The following is a 20,813-nucleotide window of genomic DNA, read 5'->3' as shown; positions in this document are numbered from 1 at the left end:
TTTAACAATCCAACGCCACGTTGCATATGTTCTGCAGTTGTGAACTGCACTGTTTCAGCAGAGAACGTTGCAAAAATATACTATCTACTGCCATCTACATTAATTTTATATGTACTGCAGTTGCAGTTCAACCCTAAGTTTCCAATTGATGTAGTCATTTCTTCAACTTATGTATACAGGACAAGCATGGAACTATACTTTAGGAAAGACCTGGCAATGAATAACATAACAATATGGACATCATCCCACATTTTATTCAGAGTACTGTTTTCCAAATTCTTTAACTCAACTATAAGAAAAGGCAACATGCAGGTGATCGCAACACGTTTGAATCACACCTATATAGAGAAAAAATAACATAAGTAATATATATATATAACAGATATAGTGCGAATTTAGGCTCTGACAGTACCCCATAAATATAAATCACACGTATATTTTTCTTAGAGGTAGTGTTTAATTAGAATCTGACCTTTTTCATATTCAATTATCGTGTGTGAAAAATAAACACCAAATATGACTGGCTGCAGTCAACACAACTGCCGGTCCAAATCTCCCTCTACACAAAGGCTGCTCGAGGGCAGAGGCATCCTCTGCACTTGTGTTGTATTCAAATAGGACTTTGAGGAAAATGGCATAGAAGAGGCTTGTCTCTGTGTTGAGATATCTGCTTGTGGTGTTGAAGCAAGGCTGCTGTCAACAATACTTTATAGCGCTTCACAAGATGCCTCCATCCTTAACACCAACAGCTGAACATTGACACCCATCTTGCTGACATTAAGCTGTCTCCCCAGTGATTTTGTTTGAATATTGGGAAGACACTGCTAGACAAGTGTTTTGGTATTTACATAAGATGGTACTTTGGTTATTGCGATGACATTTATATTAGAGGTGTTGTCAACTACTGAGGAAATCAGGAGCCTTGGTGTGTACTTCCCCTCTCTCTGCCAAGTTAACAATCAGGGAATTTCCCACTATGCCTTCTTAAATAAACCTGAGATCACTGCAGATGGTATGAAGTGTACTGTAACCAGATGCCTGAACAAATAGACTGGGAGGTTACAGATGGATCTTCGCCCGGCGACCAGGGAGACATCCCAGTGTTTTTTCTGTTGCCAATATTGGAAAACAATATATTACTATTTTATATTATATTATTTTTCTGGCAGCCATACTCAGTCCTTGCGGTTTTAAATTAAATGCCTGTATAATATTATAACATACTTATTTGTGTCGTTGAAAAAAACACCAGGTGTCCTGAATAGGAGAAACATTCCAAAGTGTCATCTTATCGTACCCTCATATTGTTTGGTTCCTATGACAACAGAGCCATGTACATATATATAAATGTATATATACACATCTTGAGTAAAATGCCTACGAGGATATAAGTGGAAGGACATTAGCCGATAGGAAGACATTCTACAATACATGCTGGGGAGACTGACCAATAGGAGAGCACCATACTGTATGCCATGATTCAGTTTATGATATGCAAACCTGCATTGATGCATTGATACGAGCATTACAATATCAAAAATAATCACATGAATGATACAAGTATCAATGTGCAAATAATAAGAGTTCATGTATTTTTTCGTCAGAGTTTTCTTTTATAATACAGGTCATACAGAACATAGGTGACGAGTGTAACAAACTAAAGCAGACACACAAAGACAGACGCTCGTGGGTGGGGGTTCTTAAAAGAGTTCACTGAGGAGTCAAGGAAAGAAGTCTTTTCATGAGGGCGAGCCTTGGGCCATTCAGTCTGTGCTGCTGCAGTTGGTGACAACCTCCGACCGATCTGAGAGTGGTTGAGGCCAGCTAGTGGTCGTCGTTGGGATGTGGCTGGGGCTTAGGGGGGCTGCAGCAAAATTGCAGTCTTGGACCACTGCCACAGCGACCGGGGGTTGGTCTGGGCAGTGTGTAGTGTGGTGGGATGAGGAGCAGTGGGGTTGGGATTATAGAATCTTCTGCAGAATGGCGTTGGGCACCTCCAGCGTCTCGTCCTTCACCAGCACAATGTCGTAGGAGTTCAGGTACTTGTCCCGCAGCTCGTCCACCTGATGTGATGAGGAAGAATTATTCACCTTGGAAACTGGACTAGGGTAGAATAAAAACATCTAGCCTGGGGCCCAGAGCAATCTGCGAGCTTGTGTTTTATTTGCCCTGCCATATTGCACCTTTTCTCATATCTTACTGATGCTTCATCAACTCAAAAGTGAGGTGAGGTGTTTAGTGAGGTCTAAATTTCGATACATACATACATACACACACGAAACAAATACACACACACACACAAACACAAAAACACACAAACACAGGTGCCCCGATTACTACCTTGTCATTGAGGAAGCCGATCTTCAGTATGTTCTCCCGGTTGGGCACGCCGTCGGCCATGTTTAGGTCTCCCAGGGAATCCCCCATGAGGATGATGTTGGTGTTGTCCTTGAACTGCTTAAAGTACTCTGTGTTGCGCAGGGCCCCATCATGCTTGTTGTACACGTGGATCAGTTCTCCCTTGAAGCCTTTCAGGATGCCCTGGAAGGGACGGAGGAAGGGGAGAGAGCTATATCAGCATTGAACTGATGCAAGTTGGTCGTCTTCACTGAAGCAACATTACACGAAAGGGTCTGCTTTACTGTAATTATTGGTTTTGCCACAGATATATATGCCGTATTTTGGGGCAATTCGCCCTCAAAATAAATGAGTGGTTGTTAGTTGTATCTGGTTGTATCTGTTCCCCTGGAAATACATCTGCCACGTCTGTCCGTAGACACCAATGCAACGCAAGCAGTAGTTCTCAGCAGTAGATCTTAAGTTTTTAAGCTAGCGGCCCGGTGTTATGGATTTCTTCACGGGTCTAAAATGACGGACCTGAACCTTAAACGTAAACTGGCTAGGATAATTAAGCAGGCAAGCAAGATAACCAGCATCCCTTAACAAAAAACAGCTTTCAGACTTGCACACTCAGGCAGTGGAAAGGAAGACCTCTGTCTCTCTCTATTGTATGAGTTAAACCGTGACAATGAAAACAGTTTGAAACACAAAATACACATTATCCGTCTTTACTGTGTGCCTTTCCTCCGCTGGGGCTCAACTCGCTGCTCAACATTTTATTCCCCTTATTTCACACTCTTATGGTTTATCACCATATTTCCCTCACTTGTAATAGCATCCTAATGGTCAGCCTAGTCATCAGACTTTCCTGCATTTCTCTCGGGGTCAGCGCTGATCACGGGTCCTCTGGGATCCGCTCGGGTATTACACATACTGATAGAAAGACCAGTGACCCGGGGTAACAGAACCCGACCCAGACCCCATCGTTTATAACGAAACGTGGACCCTAACCTGTACGGGTCCCGGGTAAGGTCTCGATCCTAGGGTTTGGGTGGACCCGTGAAGATATCTACAGTGGTATGGGTCGAATCAATGAGTAATATTAATAGTGATGAGAATTTTCGCATTTGATCATGGCTATGTGTGCTTACGTTCTAACAGACTAGTTGACCAATCCGTTTGCTCGGTCGGAACTACCTGTGGTATAAGAGGGCTTCAGAGACACGGGAGAGCAAGTGTCAGTGGTACACTAACGCTTCCCCGTGGGTGACCTTGTAATCCTCCACGGCAAATGCTAATAGTACTAGACCGGGACTTAGCGCAGGGGGCTTGGGCATCCTAAAGCCACATGCTTTAGAATGCCATTAGTGTGGTTACCATACAAACAGCAAGGAGGATGACTCAAATACACAGTGCAAAATCATACCAGTGCAGAGCCTAGCATAGAAAAGCTTGCGTAGAACCTGGGAAGAGGCAAGTGTCGCAAAGAGTCATCGCTGTTCTCATACAAAATGAAAAAAGGGCGCAACCAAGATCCTTTCTGATCATGAAAAGGGCCTTTAGACTCACAGCTCCTGACAATAGTCCATAAACCCCAGTGGTCTCACTATAAAGAGTGTGTGAAAACCATGAGCAACGGCTAGTGATTGGTCGTTCGCGACCGAATCAGTTTGAATGAACGAATCTTTAACGAGAACGAATTGAACGGATTCTTCTCTCTTGCTCGTCTCGTTCTTTCTCAGACTCGACTCCTCCCAGACCCACTAGTCGCTGACTCGCTGACTTGCTTTTCGTTCACTGACTGTGAGTGGTGAAGAGGGAAGAGGCTTAGTGAGCGAGCGTACGATAATACGATTCAATATCAGTGAAATGGTAAATGCATGCTGTCTTTGTACTTTCTGTGTCATGCCAGATGAATCAAATATTTGAGTGTCTCGTCAATCTGCCTCATTCGTTCATGGTTCGTTCTCCACCCGGGACGCCCACCATCATTGCTAAATCAAGTCTTTTATCTTGCTGCTATGTTAAACATCCAATAATCACCTACACCCCCCATCCCGCTGCGTTTGGTTAAAGTTGTAATGTTGTGTTGATTGATGACCGACTTCAACGATCATTTGAAAATTTGATTGAGGGAGGAGCAGAGTCTGACTGACTCAGCTAAGAACCGTGCATTCCATGATTAGATTCAGCGCTACCGGAAACTCGACAGAACGAACGAACGAACAAACGATTCTGAACGACTCTTCTTGGCTAACTGACCGACGTGAACTGAATCATGGAAAATAATTATTAAATCTATCACTAGAAACGGCAGTTGGAAGTCAGGGAAACTCACGTTGTCGTCAAAGTCCATGAAGTTGGAGACCACCTTGACGTTGGGGAGGTAGACCCCAGCCTGTCGGATGATCTCCTCCAACACGTCTCCTAGACCCGCGGAGAAAATGAACACGGGCACACTGTGCTGCTGCAGGCGGTCAAAGAAGTGCTCGTAGCCCTCCCTGAGGACCACACACACACACACAAACACGTTACAAGAGTTTACAACGTTACTAAATGAAGGACTGCTGTGTAAAGGAGGCCACATGAAACAGCAACAGAGTTTTAGCTAGTGCTGCACCATCAATCGAATCGCAATCGCGATATCAGCCTTTGCGATTGTATAACCGCAAAAGGCTGCGATTTAATTTTAAAAAAAAAAGTCTTTTTGAAAAAGACATTTTTCCGTTATTTAATTTTGTAAAATATTGTTATTTTGAAAACAGTACTGTACACATATTCTAGTTTTGGATTGTTTTATGCTAGTTTAAGTTTGTATGTTTGAGTTAAGAAATAAACATTTTAAAATGATCAGCAATCTGTGTGCATTTTCCTTCACAACTAAGCAAGTAGACTCATGACACCATTTGTTTATTATATCACAATCGCAAATCGCAATATTGTTCACAATAATCGCATTATGACTTTTTCACCAAATCGTGCAGCACTAGCTTTAGCCTGGTGAGGGAGTAGACCCACCTGAGGGCTGCGTCTGACTCTCGCACAGCATCGGGAAGTTTGTCCTTCTGCAGCCTCTGCTCCACCAATAAGGTGTGGGACTTAAAGTACCTGGAATAGACAGAGGGTGTGCGAGATATGTCAAGGCTTTTAGTGCATTGTGTGTTTGTTAAATAAATACAAGGCATTTTATCTTTGTGTGCATGCGTTTGTTATATGCAAGATATTGTGTGTGCGTGTGCATGTGTGTGTGGGTCTCACCATTCCACCATGAAGGGGTACTTCTCCTCCATCGTGAGCTGGGGGTCGATCTCGATGGGATAGTATTTATTCTTCAGCTGTAGAAGCTTCTCTCTGCAGTCCTCCGTCACTAGCTTACAGTTATCAATAATATCTACACACACAGAAACACACACACAATATAATGACAGCCTGCCAACAGGACTATTTATTGATGCAAGTCAACAATAGAGCATTGGTGAGAAGGATGGAGAGGGTTTTTTAATAGATTTGGCATGGGGCCAGTAGAGGTGAGGGATGTAATCTGGCCATGAGTGAGAAGGAATAATTATACTGACTAGGGCTGGGCGATATATCGATATTTGAAATATATCGATATTTTTTCAAACAAGATATGGAACAAGACGCTATCGTCAACATTGATATAGTTTAATTTGCGTTGAAAGTACAGCATATTTTATCCAAATAACAGTAGTTTCGAACCGCGACTGCCGCCTACTATTTCGTAACTCTGCTTATCTTAGTCCCGCTCCGCCTCCGGCTCACACACACACGGCCCGGCCCCCCTTCCATTCACGTCACTTTTTTAAATCCCCTACGGTGTGAAACACGGAGACCGCCGGCAAACGTGGCCCAGAGGAGCTTGTATGTAAGCAGAAGACAAATGGCTCCATAGTTTGGAAATGTTTTGGAGTGCGGCAACGGCAACTATGTTATTGCGTCAACAAATATCGATATTTATCTTATAGATCGATATTCTGCTTGAAGATATCGAGATATGACTTTTGGTCCATATCGCCCAGCCCTAATACTGACTGTGTGTGCAAGAGTCTTGATTATTCACACACACACACACACACACACACACACACACACACACACACACACACACACACACACACACACACACACACACACACACACACACACACGTTACAATACTCACTGTGACATGTCGGGCAGCGTTTTCCGTTGACGGCAAATTTGCTTAACGTCATGTCGAAATCTGTGATGATCTGCAAAAGATGCGTGGTAAAGCAAATCATCTTATCACCGAGGACTATATTTACACTATAGGCTATATTTATAGTTATATTGTTATATTATATTGAAATCACATTCGGCTAAACTGAGCCGAAAACCCAAGCCTGAGCAAGTCTTTACACTTCGACAGTATTTAAGTATATCCGAAGACTATACAATACACAGGGAACAACTGTTAACCAATAACATGTGCGGCTCCACACTACCACCACTAGGTGGAACTATCCCACCACAAGAGCAAACGGATAATTTCTCAAAACCATCAGTTTGAAAATCGACTTGTGTCAGGGCAGCCAGATGTAAAGTACAGTTAGGATACCTGTAGTTTGGAGGCTCCTCCTTTGATCATGCTACAGATGATCTGCTCCACCCTCTCCGGGTCCTTCATGTGTACCGTGTTCTTCTCAAACTGAGGCATCTGCACAAACAGACAGACATGGTTCATGGTGAGGTTAGTGCCTATTCAGGTGGTCATGCAAATAGAAATTCAACCCTGGCTTTTTGCCTTAGTCAGCGCAATTGAATACACATTATTTTTAGCAATGAATATACGTCTCTTATTGTACTGCCTTCAAATATAGCGAGATATTGCTATATTATAGAGATTTTTTAATTTCAAGTTGAAGGGCCCTGCTCATATTTTTACTCAACACGTAGTCAGCATCCATAATGGGCATTTATTCATCCAGGCCTACCATTCAGGTACCATCTTAGAGGTGTAGTACTGTCCAATCCATCCACACGGCTCTTTGCCATGAGCTTGCTCACAAACACAGTATCAATGCCTGACCTTCCATTCCCACCCATGCGTGCGTGTTCCTGTGCCCGTGTGTTTTGCCATCACTGGAGGTGTGTAAAGTAGTTTACCAGCAGAGCAAAGAGCTTTCCAACAGCTAAAAAAAGCTCCAAACGCACTGCAGTAACATGATTCTTGGCCATTGCAGAAGGACAGCTGCTATTCAGTACCACGTTGTATGACCAACCCCCCGACACCCTTGGCCAACTGTCTCAAACAAAATAAGATAACCACTCACACACACAGCAGGGGAGAGAAATAGGCCTGTCAACCCCGCTGGTACACACAGCAGGAAAACATTACATAACGGGAAGAAGAAAAGGTCGCGAGGGAAGGACTTCATTGCATGGGAGCTCTTCGTCACCATGGTGGCATTTTCACTGAGAGACAGAGAGAGAGAGACCAAGGTGATTGAGAGAGGCCGAGAGAGAGAGGCATGTCTGCACATGATCAGAGAAGCTGACCGGAGAAAGGCATGTGGTACCACACAAGGCCCTACACAAGTGGACTTATTTGGATGAACAAAACTAAGATTATCCGATTTGATCGATTGACCAACAAACTGCTGGGACATTATTTGATCTGTGGTCCGAGACGGACTGTATCCTTCTAGAAGACTTGTGCTAGACCTGTGATGCTAGACATCTGTCCTAAGGGGCTTGCTGTTGTCTGGATTACTCAAGGACTGAACAAGCTAACTGGGGCAGGCATCTGCTTTTCCTTTTCATTCTTTTTTATTCATTCCAGAGGCCTCTGCCAAATCAGCATCTCGTTATGCAAAACAAGCTGCTCCTAGAATGCTAATACTTACCCAAATGCTGCTGCGCATGTGTGTCTTTCAGCTTAAATAATTGTGCGCGAATGTGTCTGTAATTAACAAACGCGGCCACAGTCTGACCTACGATTTACACAATTGGTCTCAAACTGGTCGGATCTATTTGATGTGAACCTCTGAGACAGAGCATAATATCTACTCCTCATATAATATTCATCACAATATACACTTAATCCACTCAACACTACAAGCCCTTTCCAAACCATATATTAATGATGCAAAGCATCAACACTAAAAGGACAAAGATCTCCTGCATACGTGTGTGTGTTTTAAAAGTATTCCAGTATTATGCTGGTGGTTGTTGTTGGTGAGAACCAGTTTGTAGTGCCATCAATGCCCAGCCTTAGTTCATGAAAAGGTAATGAGTGTTTTTTGTTTGTGTGTGTGCTTGGTGTGGTATGCTGGTGATGCGTGTGTGTAAGTGGAGACCTATGCCCTCTCCATAGCCAAGGCGGTGTTCTTGCATAACCAGAACTGGAGGCAGAACTCTCCAACCGCCACGCCCGGAGAGCAGTCAATGTTGTGCTTGAAAGCAAGGCGGGCAGAGTTGTTGTTGCATTGAGCGTTTACACACAGTGCCAAGCCATAGTAGCTTTCAAACAAATGCAGTAAAATATGTGTTTGAACGTGTAAAAGGTGGAAAATAAGGAAAGAAAGAAAGTAAGACAAAGAAAATAAGAGTTAGCGCAAGAATCCCTTCTGTAGTTTCCAAGAATTCCTCTGCCTTTAGGAATGTAATTTCTCTCTGCTCATAAACATGACCTGATTTTTGGAGAATTTAGAACAAGCCAAACCCAGTGTAAGCCAACCTGCAGGGTGAATACAGTGTTCACTGTGTTTCAGGAGGGAAACTGACTTCTGCTTTATCCTGCAGTCGTAGCAATGTGCTCTTAATCAAACTTAAATCAAATGCTGGAGTGAATCCCCTTATGAATCCTCAAGAGTCAAGCAACGGAGGACAACTGAGCATAAAGAATTAAATTGTAATTTTATCCATAGAATTGTTATGTTACCTAATGTACGTATGAAAACATTCAAGCGCACAGGCTCACTGACAGATTCACGCACACAAGCTTACCTCAGCTTTGTTGTCCAAACCAAACCAGAAGAAAAAGTTATCTGCCTGAGGGGGGCTTTTATTGCCACGGCAACAAGGGGGTGTGGCCCAGAATAGCTTTGAGAAAGAAGACCCTCCCCCTTCTTGCTGCAGTCAAAAAAAGTAGACACACACATATACACACCCAGAAGATATTTAAGTGGTAGTGTTTGACGCATGTCAACACATGCAAAATGTGCTTACAACCACGGCTTTACACACACACACACACACACACACCTTTTGGACTTTACTGATGCAAGGAGTTTTTACTGTTGCAAGACAACAATAGTGCATGGGGGAGAAGGAGGGAGAGGGTTTTTGAAAAGATTTGGAATTGGGCCAGTAGAGGTGAGGTGTGTTATCTGGCCTTGTGTGAGAACGGTAACCTCTGACCCTCAAGCACTGTTCTGCAGCTCATGCCCTCTGCACTCGCTTTCACAGGAAACACAATACTAGCTGTATGATGAAGAGAATGGGTTAAAGGGCTACCAAAGAGTCAACCACTTGTTGACAGGCTTCTCCTTCAGCCTGGCGCAAATTTGTTATGTAAATAAGAACTACAGGTGTACAGGACAAACAGGGCTGGGATTCACAAACAACAAAATGTCCAAGAGCCAAAACTGAGAGAAACAGAAGCAGTATTTTGTAATGTTGTGGGTTAACGATATCCTTCCATACACTGAGTGAAGACCATCCCTTTAACCATCTTTGTATTCTGATGCCACATACAAATAACAATGCTGCTTCTCATAACCCTTTCCAACAGCTGTTTAAATTGCATGTTCGACATTTCTCCACATTCCTTTGCTAATCAACAAAAGCTTAAATTCTATTGGCTGGACCCTGGCTTGGTTTGTGAGGGGTTCAAAGGTGACCGTTGAATACAGCATGCACTGAACATACTTGTTTTTTGTGCATTGAGCTAAACTGTGACTGTTGCAATGTTGTCCATGCTGATTGCTGCCCATGGAACACCACTGGCTATTGAAACATTGTATCTGTAGTCCAAATACCTGGAGCCTGTAATGGAAAACTCCTATTTAGCTTTTCTTAGCTTTTTCAAGCCACAACCTGTCGGAAGATGACAACCTTCCAACCTACCTTTACTATCACTAACAAGCACAGCTTCTGAAGAATTAAGTAGCGTTCCTGCAAGGCCTTAGACTGTTGAAAACCTCTGTGAAGAAATCTGTGACACAAGTACAGGGGCTCATTCTGCTAAAGAGGAGAGTGGAAACTCTTGTATGCATACGTTATGATAATTAATTGTTGGGGGAAAAATATATATTTTAGGGAGATTTATAAAGACATTTCATGAAGATTTTTGGCATCCAACTCCATTTTTATAAGGGCTTTTTTCCAAAGATATGCAATTAGAGCACACAGCAAGATTCAGTCTTCAAGCCAACGTTATCACACAATATAAAATCTATTATACAATTACAACCATAAAGAAAAGAAAAAGAAGGATGGGGTCTGGCCCCATACGAGGGGGCGAGGGGCAGAGCACACTCCTATCATGGTCAGCGTTCCCCTACATGCATCCAGCTGTTGCGCAGCATTACTAGCGCCTATATAATCTAGGATCCAGGAGTTCTTATATGTCACAGCAGAACATGTTGCTGGAGACGATTCAGAGCCTGGGCCGGGACCCAAAAACAGGAGGAGAGGAAATACTCCATGTTTCCTTTGTTGTTGCGTAGATATCTATCCAAGAGAAACTGATCTGCGGAGAAGTAGATAAAGGGGGGTCTTATTGCTAGTGTTCAGTCTAAACCAGTGGTTACTCCCCTTTGACTTTAGGTGAGCAAGTTAATGTCAGCAAGACCTTTGGCGGATCACCTCATACCATATGCATTGCAAACAGTCATTTTCTTTTAAATACACATGCAGTGTCTTAGCAAAGCGTGCCAGCATCCCCTTTAAGTCGAAGCCAGAGGCAAACAGTCATCATTGCTGCATGCATATGCTCCCAGTGTGTTTATTCAGCAAACACAAATTTAAGGTATAACATGGAATATCTGCCACAAGCGTTTGAGATATTTATTTTTGTTAGAACGATATTTCAATATTCACGCCCTGAATGACAGCGATGTGATGCAGGGAACTAAAGACGCAATCACCGGTATGAGTCCCATGTGTCTAGCGGTGCCTATCTGCCCAGGAGATGGGTCTTCCCAGCGAAGCCTTCGTGCAGCAGCACTTCTCTCTATAGAACCATTGTTTGGTCAAATATGAAGTACCCTGCCTTACTTAATTAGATTGGAGACGTCCCATGATTCAAAATGTTCCCAACGGATTAAAATTGCTGTATAGAAGTGCATTTCGCTGGCTCTAGGATAGTAAAAAGCAGGTTAAAAAACTGTATGGCCAGTGGAGCTCAGATGTGGGTGCAATGCAAATAGACTGTAGACTGGGTAGACCCGCCCATTCTGCCAGTGATTTGAGTTCGCCCTGCACAAGGGTCTGGAGAAGAGCAATACATTCCTTTCTGCTTCCCCAGACCAACGTGCAATCTACGATTGAGCTTGGTCTGGCAATAGCCAGACTAAATAGACTGTAGACTGTACTAAATAGAGTTTCTTGCTATATGCAGGTTTGTGGTTGCATAGGGACCCTAAAGCCATCAGGAGGCCCCCAAGCTGCTCTTTCCGCCTATTTCTTTAGTTAAAAAAGTACTTTCTAGGATTTCTTGAGGCTTCCCAAACTACAGGTCTTGGATTATCCTCTTTAATAAACAGGCTTGAGCTGCTGAATTGTTAGTTTGACAACGGGGCCAATATGAAGGGGAGGAACAAAGGCGGTCAAGAAAGGCTGCTGAGAAAAATCCTTACACACTTTATGTTCCATCTGGGGCACATACATTGAACTTGGTTGGGGCTGGTGCAGTAAAATGGTCCGCAGATGCCATCAGCTCTTTTAGCAATGAATAGAAACTGTACAACCTGTTCTCAGTAGCAACACAAAGATGGGCAAACTCGAAGGACCATGTGAGTTACACAGAAACAAGGTTAGAGAGCCGTGTCAACAGCATAGAGGCCATGCGGTACCAAGGCTCTAACATTAGGGAGCCACTGTTGGAGGTCAGGGGCACGGCCACAAGTACCCTGACCAAGGTTGAAGTTCAAGCTTTGGCAGAGGAGGTTTGACATTTGCACAGTGGTATGGAATGATGTCCTAAATCAAGAAAACTATGTGAGCAAGCTTCTGCAGTCTTCCACAACACAGGTTGACGGGACAGTTGACCTAATGATTGCAAATACCTCACTGAAAATATACAGAGACACAGGCTTTGCTGCAGCTCAGGCATCTGCTAAAGGCATGCATGTGGAGATGATTGTGGAGGCTGTGCTTAAAGAGAAGAAGCTTAAAAGTACAAGAAAACACTTTGCCTATGAAGCCCCAGACTGGCCTATCTGAGATGCCATCAAGAGGCTAGAGATTGCATTCTTTAATGTGGGGGTGGACACCACCGTGGAGTAGGGATGGGTCTGAATATTTGATTATTCATTATGCACCATTTTTTCCCATTCAAATAAACAAGAATTAACGGACAGAACTAATGTTGGACAGGTGTCCAGGGGCATTATCCCGCTTATACCATGGTCACTTGCCATAGAAAATAAATTAAGACCATTCATTTATAGGGGGATTATTTGTTTATCAACATGGCGGATGCTCGTGCAGAATGATCGCAAAAAGAAAATTAGTTTGACCGGTTGCCATGGTTATCTCTGTGTGGTTAATTTGCAGTTGCGGTGTAATTAGCGATGTTTTCAGTTTACTGTTACATTAAACTGTAATCAGAAAACGTGGTTATATGCTATGGACCCTATAGTATCTGCGGTATAACGACTGGAACTACTTAGCAGGTAGTTGTTTTTTTGCATTTAAGATACTGTGATTTCTTGCTGACGATCCATGGCTGCCTTTGTGAATGTCGGCACACATCGAATAATCGATTATTCGTTCATACCACCCACAGATTATTCAATGAAAACTTTGAGTTATTCACATCCCTACCGTGGAGTCATTAAAGGAAAGGTTTTAAGCAATGGCAGAAGTGAGAACAAGATTTGGTGCGCTGCTTAACTTTAAAGAATTGGATGGTGAGGTATTGTCCAACCATTGCAATGAGTTCTGCAGCACATTAAGCACAGGAGATGAAGATGACATTGATTGAAAGGAACTGGCTCTTGAAATTAGCAACTCGCCAAGCCTGCCTTTGGATAACATGACTTCACTGGAGCTTCTCTCCCTTATCCACCAAAAATGGGTAAGGAACAGTAACCGATCTTTGGATTGCCCTGAAAATGGCATGCACCTTCCCTGTGACCGTTACCGTGACCACAGCAGAGAGGAGCTTTTCAAAGCTAAAGCTCATTAAGACCTACCTGAGGTCATCCATGGGACAAGACCGCCTCAGTGAACTTTCTATAAACAGAATCAATCAGGAGATCGGCAACTAGCTATCGTACGACATTATCGACGACTTTGTGTACATCAGCATCTCACACACGCAAATCAACCCTTCGTCACATACCTTTGGCCCATCCCAAAACATGCATTGCCCTAAGGTATAATCTCCCTACTGTGAGGCTCTGCTGATTTGCTAGCCCTGATCGCTGTCCTTACAGCACCTGCCCTTTATTACATGCAATGAAGGTAGGGCTGGGTATCGTGGCCAATTTCCTAAATCGATTCGATTTCGATTCATAAGGTTCTGAATCGATTAATCACGATTCGATTCGATTCAATCTGCTCTTAAATAATGAAAATGGCTCAACTGTGTTACAAAATACAAATGTACTTTATTTTTTCTCTTTATCTGAAACAACAGGTTTTAAGTGCAAACTTGTAAATTGGACAGTTTAATCTTCAGCTGTAAACAAAACTGTCTCAAGTCTCAAAAGTGCAATTTTGAAATTAGAAAGGAATTGCAAGTGAAAGTGTACTTGAACTACAACATTCCATCACTGCAAATTGCATTAAGGCATTGTTAATTAAAGTGCAAAAATAATAATAATGGTAACAAAAAAAAAACGATCTCATGCCCTATGAATCGATATTGCAAAATTTAAATGAAATCGATCCAAAATCGATTATATCGATTTTCTTTACCCAGCCCTAAATGAAGGGTACTTTGAGGGACGCCTGGCTCTTGATTACTCTTTTTTATTTCCTGCAACAGGACACTTTTGTTACAAGGAAGAAAACAGTTTGCAGCCTTTACAGTCATATCCTGTATAAAAGCAACTGTGATACTAACTCTAGACTAGACCTAGCATATCTGCAACCCCCTCCCCCCTCTTCATTTCCCCTATCAGCCCGGGCCACATTGTATCGCCGCTGTCGTCATCATGGTGAAAGCCCTCTGATTAGATGTCTCCAAAGTAGTCTGTCTGTCAAACAATTTAAAATGTAGCGTGTACAGTTTTGATCATCAGTTCTGATAACCCAATTTAGCCAATCATAATGATTCTGTCTATACAGTGGCCATTGTTTCATGATGTTTGAATGTTTGCATTGTCAATGTTTAAAGTTCACCACACGTCCTAACAAGGGCGTAAGAACCGGGGGGGACGGAGGGGACGTGTCCCCTCCAATATCGGAGACAGGCGCATTTGTCCCACCTAAAAATTATACCGGATCTGTCAGGTTTCCGATATGTGTCCCCCCCAATGTTAAACTCATTCCTACGCCCCTGCGTCCTAATGTCCTATACATGTTGCATTTCTGGCTCTTACAATGGGAACCATTGTCATGGTTGTTGGCAATGTCTGACTGCTAGCCAGCAAGAATGCCCTTGTTTTTTCTAAAACTCTGTAAAAAATATCATTATAATAGGCCCTAGTCACAACGTATTATGGGTAATGCAAGACATTGAATCTCCCTCAATGGACTTATGAACAGAGCTGCCAACTCTCACTCATGGAACGTGAGGCTCACGCTATTGACCCTCTTCACACACTCACAACGCCATACCTCCTATTTCTCACGCAAATTACGCACTACCTTTTCAATAATATATCCTCTTATTAGGGTTGCCGCGGTATACGGTATTACTGGTGTTGAGGCCAACACCGATTACTCGGTGTTGGAGTTTTTTCTTTTTTTTTCCAGTAATAAAAAAAAAATTCAGTAAAAATTAATAATATAATTGTAATTAAGAAAATAAAAATGTGTAAAATAGGCAATGTTTAAAAAAATATATATATATACAAACCTAATAGATAATAATATATATACATACCTAATAAACGTTGGAACACACAAGAACGGTAACCATAGCAACGCCGGTAAACAAACCCTGCGAAGCCCAATCTCTACGATAGCTCCCCGCGCTACGGACATCCGGAGGCGCACAGAGCTTTTGGCCGTGATATTATGTATAAAATTATGTTATACTATTATATATAGATCGTTATAAGACGCTGTCACCGAGAATTGGCGCGCTGCCAGATGCTGTCACCGAGTGTGAGAGGAGAGTTGACGGAGAAGATGGCGGTTGACCTAGTTTCAAAGTTTATACCGTTTATACTCGGTAATACCGGTGTTGACACGAGTGTATTACTCGGTTTGAAAATGTCCACACCGCGGCAACCCTAATACCCTCTTACATAATCGTACAATGCGCGGCCCCAGGCTCGATTTGAAATGTGCAGACCGCTTTGGGGTCCGAGTGTGGCCGTACAATGACAGCCCGGCCCGCCGCCACACAGTAGCAACGATGCCACGCTGAAGCACCTCTTTTAAGACTGGCCCACTGTCATTTTGGACGTTATCAAAATAAGACGGGCCATTCACCGTCATAAGATAGGGCAAGTTTACAGTACCATTAATAGGTCATTAAGGGTCATTAATCTTTCAATGACCCGACCAATAGTCGATTAAATGATTGTGGGTTACTTGAATACATCAAATTAATTCGATTCGAAGTTCAACAGATGAATAGTTTATCACATAAACTATTTATCTGTTGAACTTGAATCGAATGAATTTGATGTTATACTATGAAGTTATACTATGAATCCATACTTTGAAATATTTCAATGTTGTTTAAACAACATTGTTTATTTCGGTCAAAGGCATGTGGTTTTCAGGGATATCTGTAAGGGGCTATGGGATATAAATTATAAAACTATGGTTTTATGTTTTTTTTGCACATTTGTAACATACATCGTTCATACTCATGAGCGTTGTCTTCTCCGAGTGGTCATGCAGTCATAAAAAGTTGGATGATCAAGGACTGCCGACTAAAACGAGCCACGTTCTGCATCTGCACCTGGGAGACATTTGAGCAGTGATTGACACGGGTGCCCTTCTGTTCTGGCACACGCACGGCCTCCGTACCGGAGCCGCATCGTATCTGTTAACATTGGCCTTCAGGTATGCAACAAAATTGGCTGTAAAGACCTCACTTTTATTTTCATGTTTGACATATAACTTTGAGGATAACACCCCATAAATGTTCATAGCTTTGGCTCTGAACCTGGCCCAAAGGTTGGAGCGCTATGAAAGTGACATGTTGGATTTGGGAACCCTCTAGTGGTCAACAGGGAGAAGTGCAGAGAAGAGCCAGACTTCAAATCAAATATGTCACGTGCAGGATAGTGCAATGGTTAAGATGTTTGACGTCCAGCGGTAGCGTCTGGGTTCATACCACGATATATGAAGTCAACCTGTAGACATCCTTGAGCAAGAATCCTGATCAGCTAAACGATGAAAGATCCTATTAAGAAATCTGCTGCAAGTAGCTTTGGATAAAAAAAAATCTGCGAAATTAAGAAATAAGTAAATAGTAATGTAGTATACTCACAGCATTGAACAACATCCTAACAATAGCATACAACTCATATATAGCTTCTACTTAGACTCAAACAGATATTACATTACAATCGATCCTGTGAAAAATCAATATCTCAAATACCAACTGGGTGCCGAGCAACCGTGTGAGTCTTAAAAATCTGATCTTGATGTCTGAGCCAGCACTTAAAGTGTAAGTGAACCCCCTATTTCTGCCCAAATTACAACACTATGAGATCTAAAAAAAAGTTTTTTTGGCTATGAGTTCTAGGCAGGAGGGAGGTGTTATGGCATGGAAACTACCCCTGACAACTTTGTGATACTCTTTTACTACCATCTTTGTGTATGATATATGTTATAACATTGCTGTTATAATGAGCAATGTTTTATATGTGCCACACACTGTGCCATTATTTTAGTGGAGGAGAAGCTTAACCCTCCCTCTGACGCAGACTTTAATTGCCCCCTGGGGATAAATAAAGTTTCTTGAATCTTGAATCTTGACATCAAAATAAACCACTTCACACACACTGTGGGCCCACTGCCCCTTTAAACATACGAATGATGACGGGACCTCGAGAGAGAGGCCTGTATTGTCCCTCCTCTTTCACTTTATTTGTTGATTTAATGAAAAGGTACAGTATATTATTTCAGAAATGAATAAAGCACAAAAAGACGTAATCCTGGCATAATTCATGGGATTACAAAATAGGTAAAATAGTATGGGTTTGCAGTTGAATTTGCTATTTAATGTGTAATTCAATTGATAAATGATCAGCATTTTTGTAAAAAATAACAGAGAAGGTATTATTAAATGAGGCAGCAAAGGAATTGGACAGGGATTTGGGCCGGATGTTTGTCCCTTCTCCCCAGGGCCAGGCAGTGTCACCAAACACAGATGTTCTTCACACTGGCCTCTGCCACTGAACTAAAGCACAGACAGGAAATTCTACACGTACCCGACATTTAGGGGTGACAGCAGCTGTCATATCATAACATTCGCTCTGGTGAAAACTATTTTCTCTGTCAGTACACATTTGTTCTATATGCATCAGAACATGTATTCAACATTTGTAATCAGTCAAACGCTTCTTCATTCTCTTCATCGATGAGGGCCAGTCTCTAATAAGCCACCGTTTGATTTCGTAGATGTATTACATAAATTACGGTTTATATTATTAGCCTATATAAGGTATACATTGCTAATAGTAGTCCATCTGTTGTGTCAAATTGAATGCAGATGCTGACATGAATGGACATGTACATTGCCGTCATATTGTGAAAAGTTAATAAATTGAGGGGTTAGGGATAGGGTAATTTAGCAGAGGCGCTGTGCCACGCCTATCGACAACTGTTGGAAACCACATGACCACAGCGATGAGGCCTATTACCAATAGACAGATTTATAGGTATCATTAATTATTCCCAACACATCTTGAACTAGCCATGGCAACCTAGGAAAGATGACATGTTTGGTAGAATAACAGTGCTTTAAGCTACTGTTTTGTAGGCCACATAATGCAGTAATTTGAGTGTGGTTTTAATATTTGAGATGGGGGTTTCTGCCAGTAGGGCACCAAGTTATAACTGAGCGCTGTTGCCGTAGCCTCACATCACCAGATCAATTAGACCAAAATGCCTCTGCACAACTGGATAGACCTAAAATCAGAGCAATGTGACATGTGAAACATCAGCGGAAGCCATCTTGGTTATTTTTCAAAATGCCTTAACAGTACTCCCATAAGGCACTCCTCTACACAGTCATTTTATCAAACACACCTTATATTAGATACACTGCTATGATTGTTCTGGGCTGGGCCAAGTGTGCATTAAATTGTTCTTTACTGGAGGGGGGCCTTACGCCAGGGGAAATAAAACATGAGCTTGCAGGTTTGTCTGGTTCGCAGGCTATTGTTGCTGCCTAACACACAGCAAAGGTTGTATTAGTACCTACATACAAAAAATCGAACATAAAAAATGGGTAACATAAGCTATACCATGAGAACAATAAACGTAATAGCCTAGCTTGAGAGTTACAAGGTAAAAATATGACCAGTCCTGTACCCGTTGGCTCGTTACAGTCTCAAAGACAGAGGCAACCAGGCCAATCTGCAGCCAGCTACCCTCAAGCTTCCACATAAAATCACTATTAGGGCATTTCCACACTCATGTGAGGGAATTTCCCTCCCACAACAGTGTGTTGCCCCTGCAAAAACATATCTCAAAGCATTTCAACGAAGTCCATCGGGCTTGTCAGGGGACGAAACTGACATCTAAGTACAGGCACAAATGGTGTGTGTGTGTTTCTGTGTGTGTGTGCCTGTGTGTTCGCCATTACGTGGTTATTTGCATGTGGAGCATGGAAGCCAGATTGGATCTAGTAATACGATCAAGTGGTCACCAATGCTTTGTCATGGTCGATGTCATGTCAAGGTGACTGCAAAACACTTTCATGGCTATCTGCCATGTATCTCAATACAAGATACCAGGTCTACACAGCGCTCATGTAATAACCACATAACTGCCACATACAACAAGAGCTAAAGCCTCCCACAACCCAGTGGCATTCTTTAGCCACTTGTTGTAATCATGGAGATCCCAACATCAGATACTGAAACTGTTCGTTTACTCAGGTATTGCTGATCCTCTTAACCAGTGTTTAGAATCATTAGCATCAGTAGAATAAAAATATATACTTTACGATAACAGTGACCAAGCATTCCTCAAAACAAAGTCAGGCTCAGCACAGAGCTTCCATGGTACTTGTATTGACGGTTACTTGAGAGAATTACGTGTGTTTCAATCAAGACTACAAAACACACACCGCAAATACTGCGTTATATTATATCCTGATATAGTAGTAGCATTATACAGCTGTGTGTTGTGTGTGTGAGATGCCGTTTCAGACCAGAACATACAGTACAAAACAGCTGGACAACTACGAATGGCTTCGCAGCGTCTGACTGTTGGCCAATACTATGCAAACCAGAGGGCTGGACGCCTTGCTCACATTACACTAACTAACGTAACCAAGAATGTGTTTAACCAACCGGTTTGAATAAGACGTAGATGCTATTGTATTTATTGATATAGACTATTAGTTGTCAAAGACGTAGATCAATGTCATTGATGAAACGTTACGTTTTGGAACTAGCTAGCTAATGACCTCTACCCAACCAGTGATATTTTGGTTGGAATCTGCGGCTGCGCAGAGCACAGCACAGACGCATGCATGATCCACTCACCATCTCGATGATTCGTGTTTTCTTTCCCGCTCGCTTCTTCTTGGCGACGATATATTGTGCGAGAACCACACCACCAAAGAGAACACAAACGCTAGCGCTCGCCGCGGCCCCAACTTTAACCACGGCTGTCTTATCCATGGCTACTCCGCTTCTTCCGCAGACGTCCCAGCGAGTTGTATCCCTAAGTCAACATGGTCCCTCCCTCAGTGAGGTAGTGGAGATGTGCGCCTATAACATGACTTTACCATTTCCAAGTTAAACGGGGTGACACTGTCGTTTCTCTACAGTCCGATAGATTAATCTGAAAATATTTAACGTATTAAAGACATCTAAAATAAATTATCTGTGAATAAAATAAGTGCTTTGAAAATATGTTCGTAAAGAATGATTCTAAAATGTCGGGAAGAAAGA

The 20,813-nt window shown here is 42.4% G+C and overlaps 1 protein-coding gene across 3 annotated transcripts; it reads right to left on the bottom strand.

Moving 5' to 3' along the window:
- Positions 1-284: 284 nt before the first annotated feature.
- On the bottom strand, positions 285-20,587 carry nt5c3a (5'-nucleotidase, cytosolic IIIA). Of its 3 annotated transcripts, none has more exons than XM_079757420.1 (8): positions 20,403-20,587; positions 6,941-7,039; positions 6,524-6,593; positions 5,599-5,731; positions 5,359-5,448; positions 4,679-4,841; positions 2,341-2,541; positions 285-2,063 (listed from the first exon to the last, which is right to left on the bottom strand). In XM_079757420.1, exons 1-8 carry the CDS (start codon positions 20,538-20,540, stop codon positions 1,962-1,964), a joined length of 996 nt encoding a protein of 331 aa, XP_079613546.1. In that variant the 5' UTR covers positions 20,541-20,587; the 3' UTR covers positions 285-1,961. The 3 variants fall into 3 exon arrangements, with proteins under 3 accessions (XP_079613546.1, XP_079613547.1, XP_079613548.1); XM_079757421.1 differs by lacking the exon at positions 20,403-20,587 and adding an exon at positions 9,331-9,353; XM_079757422.1 differs by lacking the exon at positions 20,403-20,587 and adding an exon at positions 7,656-8,014.
- Between the last annotated feature and the right edge of the window lie 226 nt (positions 20,588-20,813).

The sequence above is a fragment of the Pollachius pollachius genome (genome assembly GCF_949987615.1).
Source record: "Pollachius pollachius genome assembly, chromosome: 1".
NCBI classification, from domain to species: Eukaryota; Metazoa; Chordata; class Actinopteri; order Gadiformes; family Gadidae; genus Pollachius; species Pollachius pollachius.
This window is presented reverse-complemented; position numbering and strand designations above follow the sequence as displayed.

Bases quoted from the DNA above. Each gene is read 5' to 3' on its own strand.
- nt5c3a (XM_079757422.1), bottom strand. From the start codon at position 7,991: ATGTCCCAGCAGTTTGTTGGTCAATCGATCAAATCGGATAATCTTAGT. The intron at 5,449-5,598 runs GTGAGACCCACA...TGTCTATTCCAG, and splicing joins TACCCCTTCATGGTGGAATG to GTACTTTAAGTCCCACACCT. The intron at 4,842-5,358 runs GTGGGTCTACTC...TGTGGTCCTCAG, and splicing joins GAGTCAGACGCAGCCCTCAG to GGAGGGCTACGAGCACTTCT.